General features: G+C 52.0%; 1 protein-coding gene across 1 annotated transcript; it reads left to right on the plus strand.

Annotated features, from left to right (window-relative positions):
* Positions 1-868: 868 nt before the first annotated feature.
* Positions 869-1843, plus strand: LOC121749495. Its single transcript, XM_042144062.1, has one exon. The coding sequence runs from the start codon at positions 869-871 to the stop codon at positions 1841-1843; it is 975 nt and encodes a 324-aa protein (XP_041999996.1).
* Positions 1844-12638: the final 10795 nt, after the last annotated feature.

A 12638-nucleotide genomic window follows, 5' to 3' on the forward strand; every position in this document is an offset into this window, starting at 1 on the left:
CATGAGTTCCAACCGGTACTACTCCCTCATGGCCGATGAAACTTTCGTTGACCACGATGATGGCGAACATGAAGTCTGGGAAATGAACACGGTGGAGGGTTCGTGGGTCCCTCATCCCTATATTTCACAAGGAGAGTAGTACAATGCATGGCTACACCCAGAAGTGGTGTCCCGAAATCTAAGGCAGGAGTAGTATGCGGTCCGTGACAACAGGTCCGGACCTCATCATACTCCCTTCCAAAAGCAAAATACAAATAGCCCAAACCAAACAAACTACAATCCTCTCGACCGCCAGTCATCCCCATTCTTCCTCCTCATTTTGAACCCTGATGTTTGGGGTTCCGATTGCATCCATCCGCACGATTGCTGCGAGGTGTCTTGGTGCTGATCCGGCTCCCATTCTGCAAAAATCAATCCTCTCCATACCAATTTTTGCAAGGAGATCTCCCGCGCTATTACCTTCCCGATGGATGAAGGTGAAGCGCATGTCCTGTTGGCGCTTGAGGAGTTTGATCCGCGAGATCACTCGGCAGAGGTGGGCCGGCCCCCAGCATGAGTCATTAATCATCTTGATTGCTTGTTGTGCATCCGATTCCACCCAGATTGGTCGCCAGAATTCCATGGCCCATGTTGAGGAGGTGGACGAGGCGAACCCCAATCTTATGGAAGCCGAACCATGCCAAAAAGGAAATGATCTACAAATCATTGCATTCCAAGGCGGGCCTTCACACCCACCGGGTACGTCCCCCCCTTGTTAATCATTTTAATTAACTTCATGTTTTGGAACGTTAGGGGGATCGCGAATGCGTCAACCCAAAACATCCTTAAAAGACTAATTGTATCTCACAAAATTAATTGTCTTGCAATCATGGAACCACTCACGGCCCCAAATCCGGTGAAGTTTTCTAAAGCTTTGGGGATGAATTTTAAGGCAGCAAACTCCAACGGAAAGATATGGTTTTTTGTGGAGGAAGGGGCGGATTTTGAGGTGGTGGACGACTCGGACCAAATAATCCACGGGAAATACCTTTGCCCGTGGCTACCTTGTTCCATTATGGTGTCGGCCGTGTACGCAAAGTGTACTAGGGGAGAACGAGTTGCGCTTTGGGACAAAATGAGAGAAATTTCAGTAAACACCGAAGGGATGCCTTGGGTCATTGGCGGGGATTTTAACACCATCCTCTCTACACGAGATAGGGCCGGAAGTGACACTAATCGACAAACGGAGATGATCGACTTCGCCGAAGCAATCGAGGACTGCAGACTACTTGACCCAGGCTATGACGGGTCGGACTTTACGTGGGCCAAGAATGGCCTCTTCGAAAGACTAGATCGGGTGTTGGTAAATGAACCGTGGGCCCGAATCTTTGAAGCGGTGACGGCAACAAACCTTCCGCGGGTGGCCTCGGATCATTGCCCGGTGCTGGTGCGGTGCAAGTTGCCAAGTACTCACTCCGGGGGCAGCCCCATCCGCTTTCAAAATATGTGGATCCGCCATGATAGCTTCAGTGATCTAGTTCAAGAAGATTGGGGCAAGCCGACGGAAGCACAAGGTCTTCTCAACCTCCAAATCAAACTTGCTAGAATCAAGAAAACCTTGAAGAAATGGAACAAGGAGGTCTTTGGGAATATCCACACTAATCTCAGGGACTTTGAAGAGAAAATTGTGAAGGCCCAAGCCGACTTTGAGGAGAGGCCTTCGCCGGAGAATAGGATGGGAATTAACAAACTCATTGCCGAGTACATTTGTCTCTTGAGAATGGAGGAAGATTTCTGGCGTCAAAAAACTACTCTCCGATGGCTCACGGAGGGAGATAAAAATACGAGATTCTATCAAAGTTAGGTTAAGCAAAAGAGAATCCGGATGCGTATTCACAAGATTAACGCTGCCGGACGGGAACTCTCTGATGAAGCGGAGATTAGAGAGTCGGCGGTTCTTTTCTTCCAAAAACTCCTAGCACCCAACCCCTTGGCGCTAATGGAGCCGGATCTTAGCCTTATAGACCCACTCCCACCCTCGGACGACATGGGCGCATTGGGGCCGAAGAGCCGGGTGAGGAGGAGATCAAAAGAGCCGTATTTGGCATCTCGGGAGATAGTGCCCCAGGCCCGGATGGTTTCGCGGCCTCCTTCTTCCAAGCTTGTTGGGGTATTATCGGATCGGATCTGGTTGCAGCAATTTGCCAATTCTTTCGAGGGGCCTTCCTCCCCCGAAGTGTCACGGCAACAAGTATAGTCCTCATCCCCAAAAAAGTATCGCCGGACTCGTGGGGTGACTACCGCCCCATTAGTCTATGCAACGTCATCAACAAGGTCATCACAAAAATTCATAAGGCAAGGTTAGCTCTCCTTCTCCCACGCCTTATTTCTCCGAACCAAAGTGGCTTTGTGAAAGGCCGCCTCCTCAACGATAACGTCTTGCTGGCCCAAGAAATGTTCCATGAGATCTCGAAGTGCAACCCACCCGAAAGTGCTTGGAGATCAGCCATCTTGCCTACGCCGACGATATCATCATCTTTACCCAAGCGGTGACCACTCCCCTTAGGCGGCTCCGGTCATGCCTAGAAGATTATGAGAAGGTGTCAGGGCAACAAATCAATCTCTCAAAGAGCAACTTCTACATTGCCGATTTTTTTTTTTTTTTTTTTTTTTTTTTTTTTTTTATCAAACACCTCTACGGTGGAGGGTTCGTGGGTCCCTCATCCCTATCATTCCAAAGGCGGTAATTACAAGGCGTGGCCACACCCAAAAGTGGTGTGCCGTAACAAATCAAGAGTAGTATGCGGTCCAATCCCACAAGGTTCGGACCTCATCATACTCTTTTCCAAAATACAATTAACCAAAAAGCTAGTCACTATTGTCTCCCATCGTCTCATTATCAACTTTAATGCCCGTTCCCGTCAAGGTATCGGATGTGCGACACTCCCATCTCGTCCAATCTAACCAAGTCCAACAGTTCTCTCGGTGCTGAGTTGTAGTACATTCGTAGACCACTGTCTTGGACTAGCCCCATTTTCGCAAGGAAATCCGCCGCTTTGTTCCCCTCCCTGTGTATGAAGGTGGCTCGGAATTTGAGTTGGCGTTTATGAAGGGTTAGTTGCGCCACCGCTTGCCGGGCGAGTGCCGGGCCCCATCCTGTCCCATTGACCAATTTGATTGCTTGCTCTGCATCGGACTCAATCCAGATTGGTAGGGCGAGTTCTTTGGCTATATTTAGCCCGTGGAGCATGGCCAACAGCTCCGCCTCTAACACCGAGTGTGCTTCTAGGGGTGTGCTGAAGGCGACGAGCATCTTACCCAAGTGGTCTCGAATAATCCCTCCAGCCCCTGTTCTACCGTTCGCTTCATTGTAGGAGCCATCGGTGTTGAGCTTTATCCACGGCTGGTCCGGGGGGTTCCATTTGATTGCCATGGCTAGGGGTAGCGCCCTGATTGCCGCCGCTTGAGGAATGTTGATTCCAAGTTTAACTCCCTTCCAATGTTTCGGCTTCAAGCTTCCATTGGACATAGCATTCCGAATGAACATGTGGACCTGCCATACCACGTTTTGTGGTTTAAACTGTGTGCCTTGGTGGCGACTCCTGTTTCTCTCCGACCAGATAAACCACAGAATGAGGTATGGAGTGGCTCGGCTAAGATGTTTCTTGTTCGGCTGTTGGTACCTTCGCGCCCACACTTCGATTCTCGTAGGGATTGTATCATTGATATGGATGCGGGGGAACGGGCCTGTGAACCAACCGTCAAACTCACTCCATACTCTGCGAGCTCCATGTCCCTGGATGAAGAGGTGTTGGAGGGACTCGGTATTCGGTCGGTGGGGGCAGCATTGGCACTTAGAGGCTAGCTCAATCTCCCGCCACTGAAGCTTCGTGTCAACCGGCACCCGATTGGAGAGAAGCCTCCAGATAAAGATGGCTATTGAGTTGGTGAGGCCTGCCTTCCAAACGTCCCCCAAACCTTGGATGATCGGGTTTCGCCCTCGAAGTGTGTCCCATGTCGAAGCCACCGTGAAATCCCCATGTTTAGAGAGGTTCCACCTCAGGATATCCTGTTCATCATGGAGGATCGGTGTATTAATGATGCCATCGATAACATGCTGAGGGAGGCCGGCCTGATTGTGAAGAAGCTGAAGCTTGGGCACATCCCAACCCCCATTAGTAATGAACTCCGAAACCCGGGTGGTTGGTCTTCCCCTATCATCAAGACTAAATTCCCTCAGAGGGCTATTGCCAAGCCAAATGTCATCCCAGAAGTAGATGTCCCCTTGTCCCACTAGCCATCTCATGTGCGGTTGTGCGAGGGGCCATGCTCTTGAGAGCCTTCTCCACGTAGGGCTACTCCTGCTCGGCAGTCTCACGGTGAGCGGTGTGGAGTTGGTGCAATATTTTGCCATCATGTATCTTGCCCAAAGGGAGTTTTGCTCCCGAAAGCGCCACCAAAGTTTGATATTGAAGGCGCGGAGGACCTCCATAGTTTTCCGGATCCCAAGGCCTCCTTCATCAGTGGGCCGACACATTTGTTCCCAACCAATCCAATGGGTCCGCTTCTTCTCATTCGTAGACCCCCAAAAGAATCGGGCCATTTGTTGATCAAGTTGCTTAAGGGTACCGGCCGTGGGCTCGACGGCTTGGAAGATGTGTAAGGGGATCGCTTCAAGGGTGCTCTTAATCAACGTAAGCCTTCCTCCAAAGGATAGGTGACGGTGTGCCCATCCTGAGATCCTTCTTGCAATCTTTTCTCGTAGAAAGAGGAACATGTCCGTGCGTTTGACACCACGATAGATAGGTACTCCGAGGTAGAGGAAAGGGAAAACCCCTCTAGTGAAGCCCCCTTCCGCCTGGATCGAGTTTGCCCAATGCTCATGGGCCTCGGCAATATAGAAATTACTCTTAGCAAGGCTGACTTGTTGGCCGGAGACTCTTTCATACTTTTCAAGACAAGCTCTTAGCCGGCGCATAGGATTTGCCGCCGCTTGGGTGAAGATGATAATGTCGTCCGCATAGGCTAGATGGCTGATCTCCATGCATCTCCGGGAGGCTTTGTACGTCATGTCCTTTTGGCCGAGGATGAGCTTATCTAATGCTCGGGACAGGTATTCCGCAGCGATCACGAACAGAGCGGGGGAGATCGGATCTCCTTGCCGAAGTCCACGAGTTGATCTAAAGAAGCCCGCGGGTGCCCCGTTAACAAGGACCGAGAACCAGCAATACCCAATACACCTCTCCATAAGTGAAATCCATGAATCCGGGAATCCCATACGGCGTAAAACTTTGAAGAGGAAGGGCCATTGGACCCTATCATAGGCTTTAGCCATGTCAATCTTTACTGCCACATTAGGCGCTGGGGAGCATCTAGCAAGCTCATGGAACATTTCTTGAGCCAGAAGTGCGTTGTCGTTAAGGAGCCGACCTTTGACAAAACCACTTTGGTTTGGGGAGATGACCTGTGGGAGGAAAGGAGAGAGTCGAGAGGTGAGTACCTTGGTAATGATCTTGTTTAAAACATTGCAGAGACTGATGGGTCGGTAGTCGGACCATGACTCCGGCGATGCCTTCTTTGGGATAAGGACAATGCTTGTGGCCGTGATGCTCCTTGGCAGGAAGGCCCCTCTGAAGAACTGTCTGATTGCTTCCACTACCTCCGGCCCCACAATGGACCAGCAGGCTTGATAGAAGGTGGCCGAGAAGCCATCAGGTCCGGGTGCACTATCTCCGGAAATGCAAAAGGTGGCACTCCTGACCTCGTCCGCACTTGGAGCATCTGCGATGTCAACGAACTGCTCGGCTGAGTGGACCTGCTGGATTAGGTCGAGGTCTGGGTCTTCAAGTGTCGGATTGTTGGGGGCAAGGGGTTGTTGGAAGAACTCCACTGCGGACTTTTTAATCTCGGCTTCCTCGGTGAGCTCCTGCCCATTGACACGAATTGAATGGATGCGGAGACGGACCCTCTTTTGTTTCACCCAGCTTTGATAGAACCGGGTATTTTTGTCTCCCTCGGCAAGCCACCTCAAAGCTGCCTTCTGTCGCCAAAAATCTTCTTCCATTCTCAGCAAAAGGATGTACTCGGCAATGTGTTTGTTGATCGCTGTCCTGTGCTCCGGAGTCGGCCTTGCCTCGAAACTAGTTTGAGCCAGAGCAATTTCTTCCTCCTTTTCCTTTAGATTAGCATGGATGTTCCCAAAGACCTCTTTGTTCCACTCCTTAAGGGCCTTTTTAACTCTGGCCTGCTTGATTTGAATGTTTAGGATTCCACCCGCCCCCGTGGGCTCCTCCCATGCTTTTTGCACTACGGCCATGAATCCTTCATGTCGGATCCACATGTTCTGGAACCTGAATGCCTTGGCTCCAGCGGATGTGTTCATCTTCGTGCACCTGACAAGAATTGGTCCATGGTCCGAGGCAACCCGGGGGAGATTCGTAACCCGAGTAGCCTCGAAGGTCTTAGTCCAATCCTCACTGACAAACACTCTATCCAACCTTTCAAAGAGGCCATTCTTGGCCCAAGTGAATGCCGCTCCATCGAAACCAGGATCAAGCAGCCTACAGTCCTCCGTTGCCTCCGCAAAATCAACCATCTCGGCTTGCCGGTTAGTATCACTTCCGACTCTGTCTTGGTGTGATAGAATGGTGTTGAAATCGCCACCGATGATCCAAGGTGTTCCCTCGAGAGGCCCGGCAATCTCTCTCATCTTGTCCCATAATTGATGTCGTTCAGCCCTTGTGCATTTGGCGTACACGGCTGAAATGGCCACCGGCCTAGCAAGGCGGTGGAACTTGAGGTAACCGTGAAGGATTTGTTCCGAGTCATTCTCAATATCAAAAGTGGACCCCTCTTCCGCGAACATCCAAATCTTCCCGTTCGTGTTCGAACCAATGAAGGGCAGCCCCAAGGCCTTAGAAAATCGGTCCGGGTCCGGGTGTGTGAGCGGTTCCATTATTGCAAGAAATAAAACATTATGACAATCAATAAGTCTTTTTAGAACGTTTTGAGTGGGCGCATTCGCAATCCCCCTCACGTTCCAAAACATGAAATTGTACGACATCATTAACAGGAAGGGTGCGTACCCAAAGAGGCTGAAGGCCCTCCTTGGTAGTCAGTGCGGTGTTGCTCTTTGTTCGGGGCGACCTCCTCGGCATCGTCGGCCGAACTGTTGCCTCCTAACCTCTCGACCCCCATGTGCAACTCCATGGGGTCTTCGTCCGCATCCCCACAATTCTCAACATCAAATTCTCCGTTCGCCATGAGAGAGTAATATCGGTTAGTACTCATGTGGTTCTTTGCCGAGAAGAACCCACGCCCCCTTGTCATGGCATGGCGCGCGCCTCCTCTCGGATTCCCTCGACGAGCTGGTGAGACCGAGCGCCTCGCATTAGGGGAGCCCCACTCCACGTCCATGTTCCCACGTGGTGATGGTGGTTCGGAGGTGGGATGCAATGGGTTCCCCCGGTTCGGTGGGGACTTCCCAACCTCGGTCCCGGCCTTGAGCCCGGCATTTTGAGTTCCGGAGCTCGGTCCGCTCCCCAAAGCAGAGTCCGGCATTCTAGAGTCCGGTCTTGAGCCCGGCATTTTCGAGTTCGGTCCCTCCCAGGAAGTACCACCGATATCCTCCCCATTTGTTTTGTTATTGTTTGGTCGATCACCGGCCTTGCCTTGCTTCTTCCCATAACGTTTCCATTCATTGGAGCTGGGGGCATTCTTCCCCGTATCTTGCTTCCCCTTCTCGGTTTGTCTCTCGGGTTGTGACTGTTTAGGCGGGCCGTTGTGGTAGTTTCTCTTTGGCGGCCGTTCCTTCTTGCCCGTCGCATAGCACACCTCACTTGCATGGCCGACGTGTTTACATTCTTGACAATATGATGGTATCTTGTCCCATCGGACCCGCTGCACTGTTTCTCGCCCACCAAGGTCAAGGATTATCTCTTCGGTAGGCGGTTTTGTGATGTCTATCTCGACGCAAATTCGGGCAAATGAAAGCCGAGTCTTGTTTGCCGTGGCTCGATCAATCTGTATTGGAGTGCCGAGAAGCTTGCCGATGGCGAATAAGGCGGATTGGTCGAAAAGATGAATGGGGAGGCCAATTAGGTTGCACCAAATTGCCGCAATGGGGGACTCGCAGTATGCATCAAAGTCCGGGGACCATTTGAAGACCCTCATCGGGTGACGGTCAATGAGCCATACGGGCGTACCCCTTGGGCCTCCAAGGATTCGGGCATAGTCCGCCAAGTCCTCGCATTGAATGAGAATATGTTTAGCATTAATGTACTTCCAACTGAATCCACACCGGAGTTTAATATTATCGAGAGTCTTTTGGATTTGCAGTCCGGTAGGGATAGAGTGAGAGAACTTACCCACAATGGCGTGTCCCATGCTCTCAGCAAGCTTTTGAGTTTCCGCTCCGGAGAAGTAGATGGCCGGGATGCCATCGGACACTGAAGCGAATCCAATGTTCTGAAGCTTATCCGGCTCAAAGGCTTGAGGGCCGTTAGGGTCAGTCGAGCCTTTAAGCATGTCCGCCATCGTTTTCGGCCGGCCGGGGTGGCTTGAGGTGCCATCACCCCCGCCATGTAGCGTGTTACTCGCCGAGCCCGACGGAGTACCCTTAAGCAAGTCCGCCATCGATTTCGGCCACGCCGAGGTCCCCGGGGTAGCTTCTACCCCCCCATGTTGAGTAACTTCATTTGGCCCTTGTGTTGCGGCATTCGCCGAGGGCTTAGATGTATTTCCTTTTCTCTTCGGGTTGTTGTGTTCGGCTTTTCCATTCTCGGTGTGGGTCTTCTCGGCACCATCGTTTTCGTTGTGTACCCTTCTCGGCTTTTCCATTCTCGGCAGTTCGGCTTTTCCTTTCTCGGTGTGGACCTTCTCGGCCTCTTCATTCTCGGTGTGGATCTTCTCGGCATCATCCATTGGCGTGTCGTTGGGTGTTGGTGTTTCTCTTGTCAATACGCCCATCTCGGCACTAGGCGTGGCCTTGTTCGTTGTCTCGATAATAAGCTTTTCTCGGTTGGCGTTAGGGTTCGCCTTAGGTCGCGGCTGGCCGAGCTCCACACAATAATGTTCCGGGCTGGCCTCAAACGTAGCTCGGATCTTGCTAGTTCGTCCTCGTTCGAGAGGGGGGAAGTCCTCAAGAGATGCCCCACTCCCATTCCAAGGTGTGTGTGTGACACTTTGCATGCATCCCGAAGAGTTTTGGGGGAACTCCGGTGGTTTGTGACTGGCCGTCGGTAGGTTTCCGGCACGGAGAGGCTGCGCCGCCGCTGCATCGAGCGTTTCCACCGAGTCCAACGCTGCAAGATGAAGGATCTCATCTAGTTTTGGGTTCCTTGGTGGGGATCCAAACGATGCAACTCGTGCCATGTTAGAGGGGAAAGGGGGGGGGGGCACTTTCAAGGGGGGCTTTTGTACTTGCTATCATTTTAGGCAAGTTTGCTTTTGTACCTGATGGCTTAGGTAGGAAAGGTGGATTAGTGCTTTCAAAGTCAACTTTTGTCCCAGCCTCCAGATTAGGTAGGTTTGCATTTCCACTTTCCAATGGGGCAAGGACAGCACATGGGGCAGCTTGTGCTTCACGTGACCTAGCAAGTCTTGGCTGGGGATTGTGGAGGGAGGGGACTTCACCGGAAACGGTCATAAGCTCGACGGCGGGAGCAGCAGTTTCCGGCGAGCCGCCTCCTTCCGGCACGGTTCTACCGTTGAGGGCATCGAACTCTTCTTCACATTCATTCCAATGCTCCACTTCCTCTTCCTTCTTATGAGGCAAATCGGGGTCCTCCAACCTGAAAGAGACCCCCAAGTCGAGGGACAGAGTCGCCGGGAACAGGGATCCTTTGCATTTGGAACTACCGGCCGAATGTCCTTCCTCCTCACCGAAGTCTATCTTCTTCCTTAGTTGCTTGTCCTCGGGCATCGGAGACGGGACAAATCTCTTACGACCATTGCCTTTGGTAGGAGGCGCCGGCGTACTTTTCCGGGCTTTGAGCTTTGCTTTAGCCATTTTTAGTTCCATGGATTTGGTCGGACGCTGAAGGGAAGCGGCCTCACCAGCTCGGAAGACCATTTGCTGATCGGAGAGGACCCGAGCTTCCTCATCCCCGGGAACAATGTCAGGCAAATCATCCGGATTTAGGGCCGGAGTGTCTCTCTTTTCGTCGGGGTCCGGCGGTTGCCCCATTGTTTCGGCCAGCCGGGCGGGCTTCGGCAAGGTATAGCCAAGACGTGGAGTAGAGGTTGACGGGAGCCGCGAGCCAAGGAGGATGATGAAAGGGGTGGTAACCGCCAAGGAGGATGATGAAAGGTGATGAACCGTTGGACGAGGGAGTGGTGGCTGGGGTCGGCGAATGTCGTCGGGTGGGGAGGTGGTGGTGGGAGATTGGCGGCGGAGGTCAAGGGTGGTACAATAGGGTGGAGTATTTTAGAGAGAAGGAGGAGCTTCTCTCACTAAAACATTAGGATGATGCGTTTCTTTCTACTACATTGCCGATTGTCATGAAGAGAGTGCTAATCTCATACAATCCGCGGGAGGTTTCTCACAAGGTACCTTTCCTTTCCTCTACCTAGGGGTTCCTATTTATTGTGGCATCAAACGAACAGATATGTTTATGTTCCTTCGGGAAAAGATAGCAGCACGAATCTCCGGATGGGCTCACCGTCACCTATCCTTTGGAGGAAGGCTTACACTTATCAAGAGCACACTAGAGGGGGTACCTCTTCACATTTTCCAGGCCATTGAGCCCACGGCCGGGGCGCTCAAACTTTTTGATCAACAATTGGCACGCTTCTTTTGGGGCTCGACCAATGAGAGAAAAAAGACACATTGGATTGGTTGGGATCAAATTTGTAGGCCGACTGCCGAGGGGGGGCTAGGAATCCGCAAATTCAAAGAGGTCCTCTGAGCCTTCAACATCAAGCTATGGTGGCGCTTTCATGAACAAAACTCTCTATGGGCCAAGTATATAAAGGCCAAATATTGTTTCAAGACCTCTCCCCTGGCGTCCCGTCCAACAGGGAAAAACAACCCGACGTGGAAGAGACTCCTGAGAGCGCGTGCCCAAGCCAATCCCTACATCAGATGGGTGGTTGGCCAAGGAGACATCTATTTCTGGGATGACATATGGCTCGGAGACACGGCGCTTAGGGACCTTTCCATCGATGACTGAGGAGCCCCGACTACCTTGGGGGAGGATTTCATAAGAGAAGGAGCATGGGACGAGGCTAAGCTCCAGCTGCTCCAATACCAGGCTGGGATCTCGCAGCAGGTGATCACACACATCCTAGACACGCCAATCGTATCGGGGGAACCGGATGTTCCGCGTTGGTCGCTATCCTAGCTCGGTGACTTTTCGGTGGCTTCTACTTGGGAAACAACCCGCGCAAGGAGGCCGAAAATCCAGGGGCTGGAGGACATTTGGATGGCTGGCCTTACCAACTCAATAGCAATTTTCAATTGGAGACTGTTGTCGAACCAAATCCCGGTGGATTCTAAGCTACAATGGAGGAACATCGAAATGGCGTCAAAGTGTCAATGCTGCCCCCACAGTCCACACACGGAGTCGCCCCAACACCTTTTTATTCAAGGGTGGGGAGCCTCTAGAGTATGGGGCGAGTTTGATGAATGGTTCGAGGGTTCGGCTTCTTCCATACGAATTAATGACACCATTCCGGAGAGGCTAGAAGTCTGGTCACGGAGGACCCATCTTCAAGACACAAAACACCTCTACAGGTCCATACCTTTTTTTTTATTATTCAAACACACCCCAAAGGGCGGAGGGTTGAGGCGGACCCACACCTGTGCATTACCAAAACCATTGGTTACAAACAAACATACACCGAGTCGCCCAAAAGTGACGACTCGCCAAGGCATGACAAATTAGAGTACAACGAGGGCCTCCCTAACAACTAGAGGTGGTCATCGATATACTCTCAAAATCCAATTAACATTTGATACAACCTTTGTATCCCCAACACTTCTGTCCATCACCTAGCTAAGGCTCGCAATAGGGATACCTCCGCTAGGTACATGCCCTCCTGGATCTAGGTCCTCGATGTGGCCCTCTATCTCCCGGTTGGGGCGCCCACATGCGACACTCATGGAGCTAAAGCTCGCGTCATTCGCACCCGATGGGACACTCCCAAATGTCACCGTAGCAACATTCTCCTTCAAATGCCAATCATCCACGTGTGGAGCCTTGGTGTGCATATGCCCTCATGCACTTTTCCTTTCCTCCTCCTCGACACCAATTGGAAGCCATCCTCATCCACATTTGGGTGACTCCTACTAGCCACTCTTGACTTCGACAATCCCGCACCCAATGTACCCTCGATGTACTCCGCGTGGTTGTTACAATCTTTGGACTTCTCCAACTGCCCAATGGTCGGTTGTTTGGGGGAGGTGGCCTCGGCTGATCGGAAAACCATTTGTTGGTCCGAGAGGACCCGTGCTTCCTCAACCCCCGGAGCAAGGTCCGGTGGGTTGACCATATTTTGATCCGAGATGGATATCGCCTCCTCGGAGTCCGGCGGGTGGCCCATTGTTTCGGCCAGCCGAGGGGAAGACTTCTGCGAGGTGTGGCCGAGATGTGGATTGGAGCTCGGTGGGGCACGCGAGCCAAGTCCGACTAGGGGGGAGCTTGCGTGGTGGTGGTTGA

This window comes from Salvia splendens, chromosome 9, assembly GCF_004379255.2.
Source record: "Salvia splendens isolate huo1 chromosome 9, SspV2, whole genome shotgun sequence".
NCBI classification, from domain to species: domain Eukaryota; kingdom Viridiplantae; phylum Streptophyta; class Magnoliopsida; order Lamiales; family Lamiaceae; genus Salvia; species Salvia splendens.

Coding starts and splice junctions, on each gene's coding strand:
- LOC121749495 (XM_042144062.1), top strand. CDS start 869: ATGGAACCACTCACGGCCCCAAATCCGGTGAAGTTTTCTAAAGCTTTG.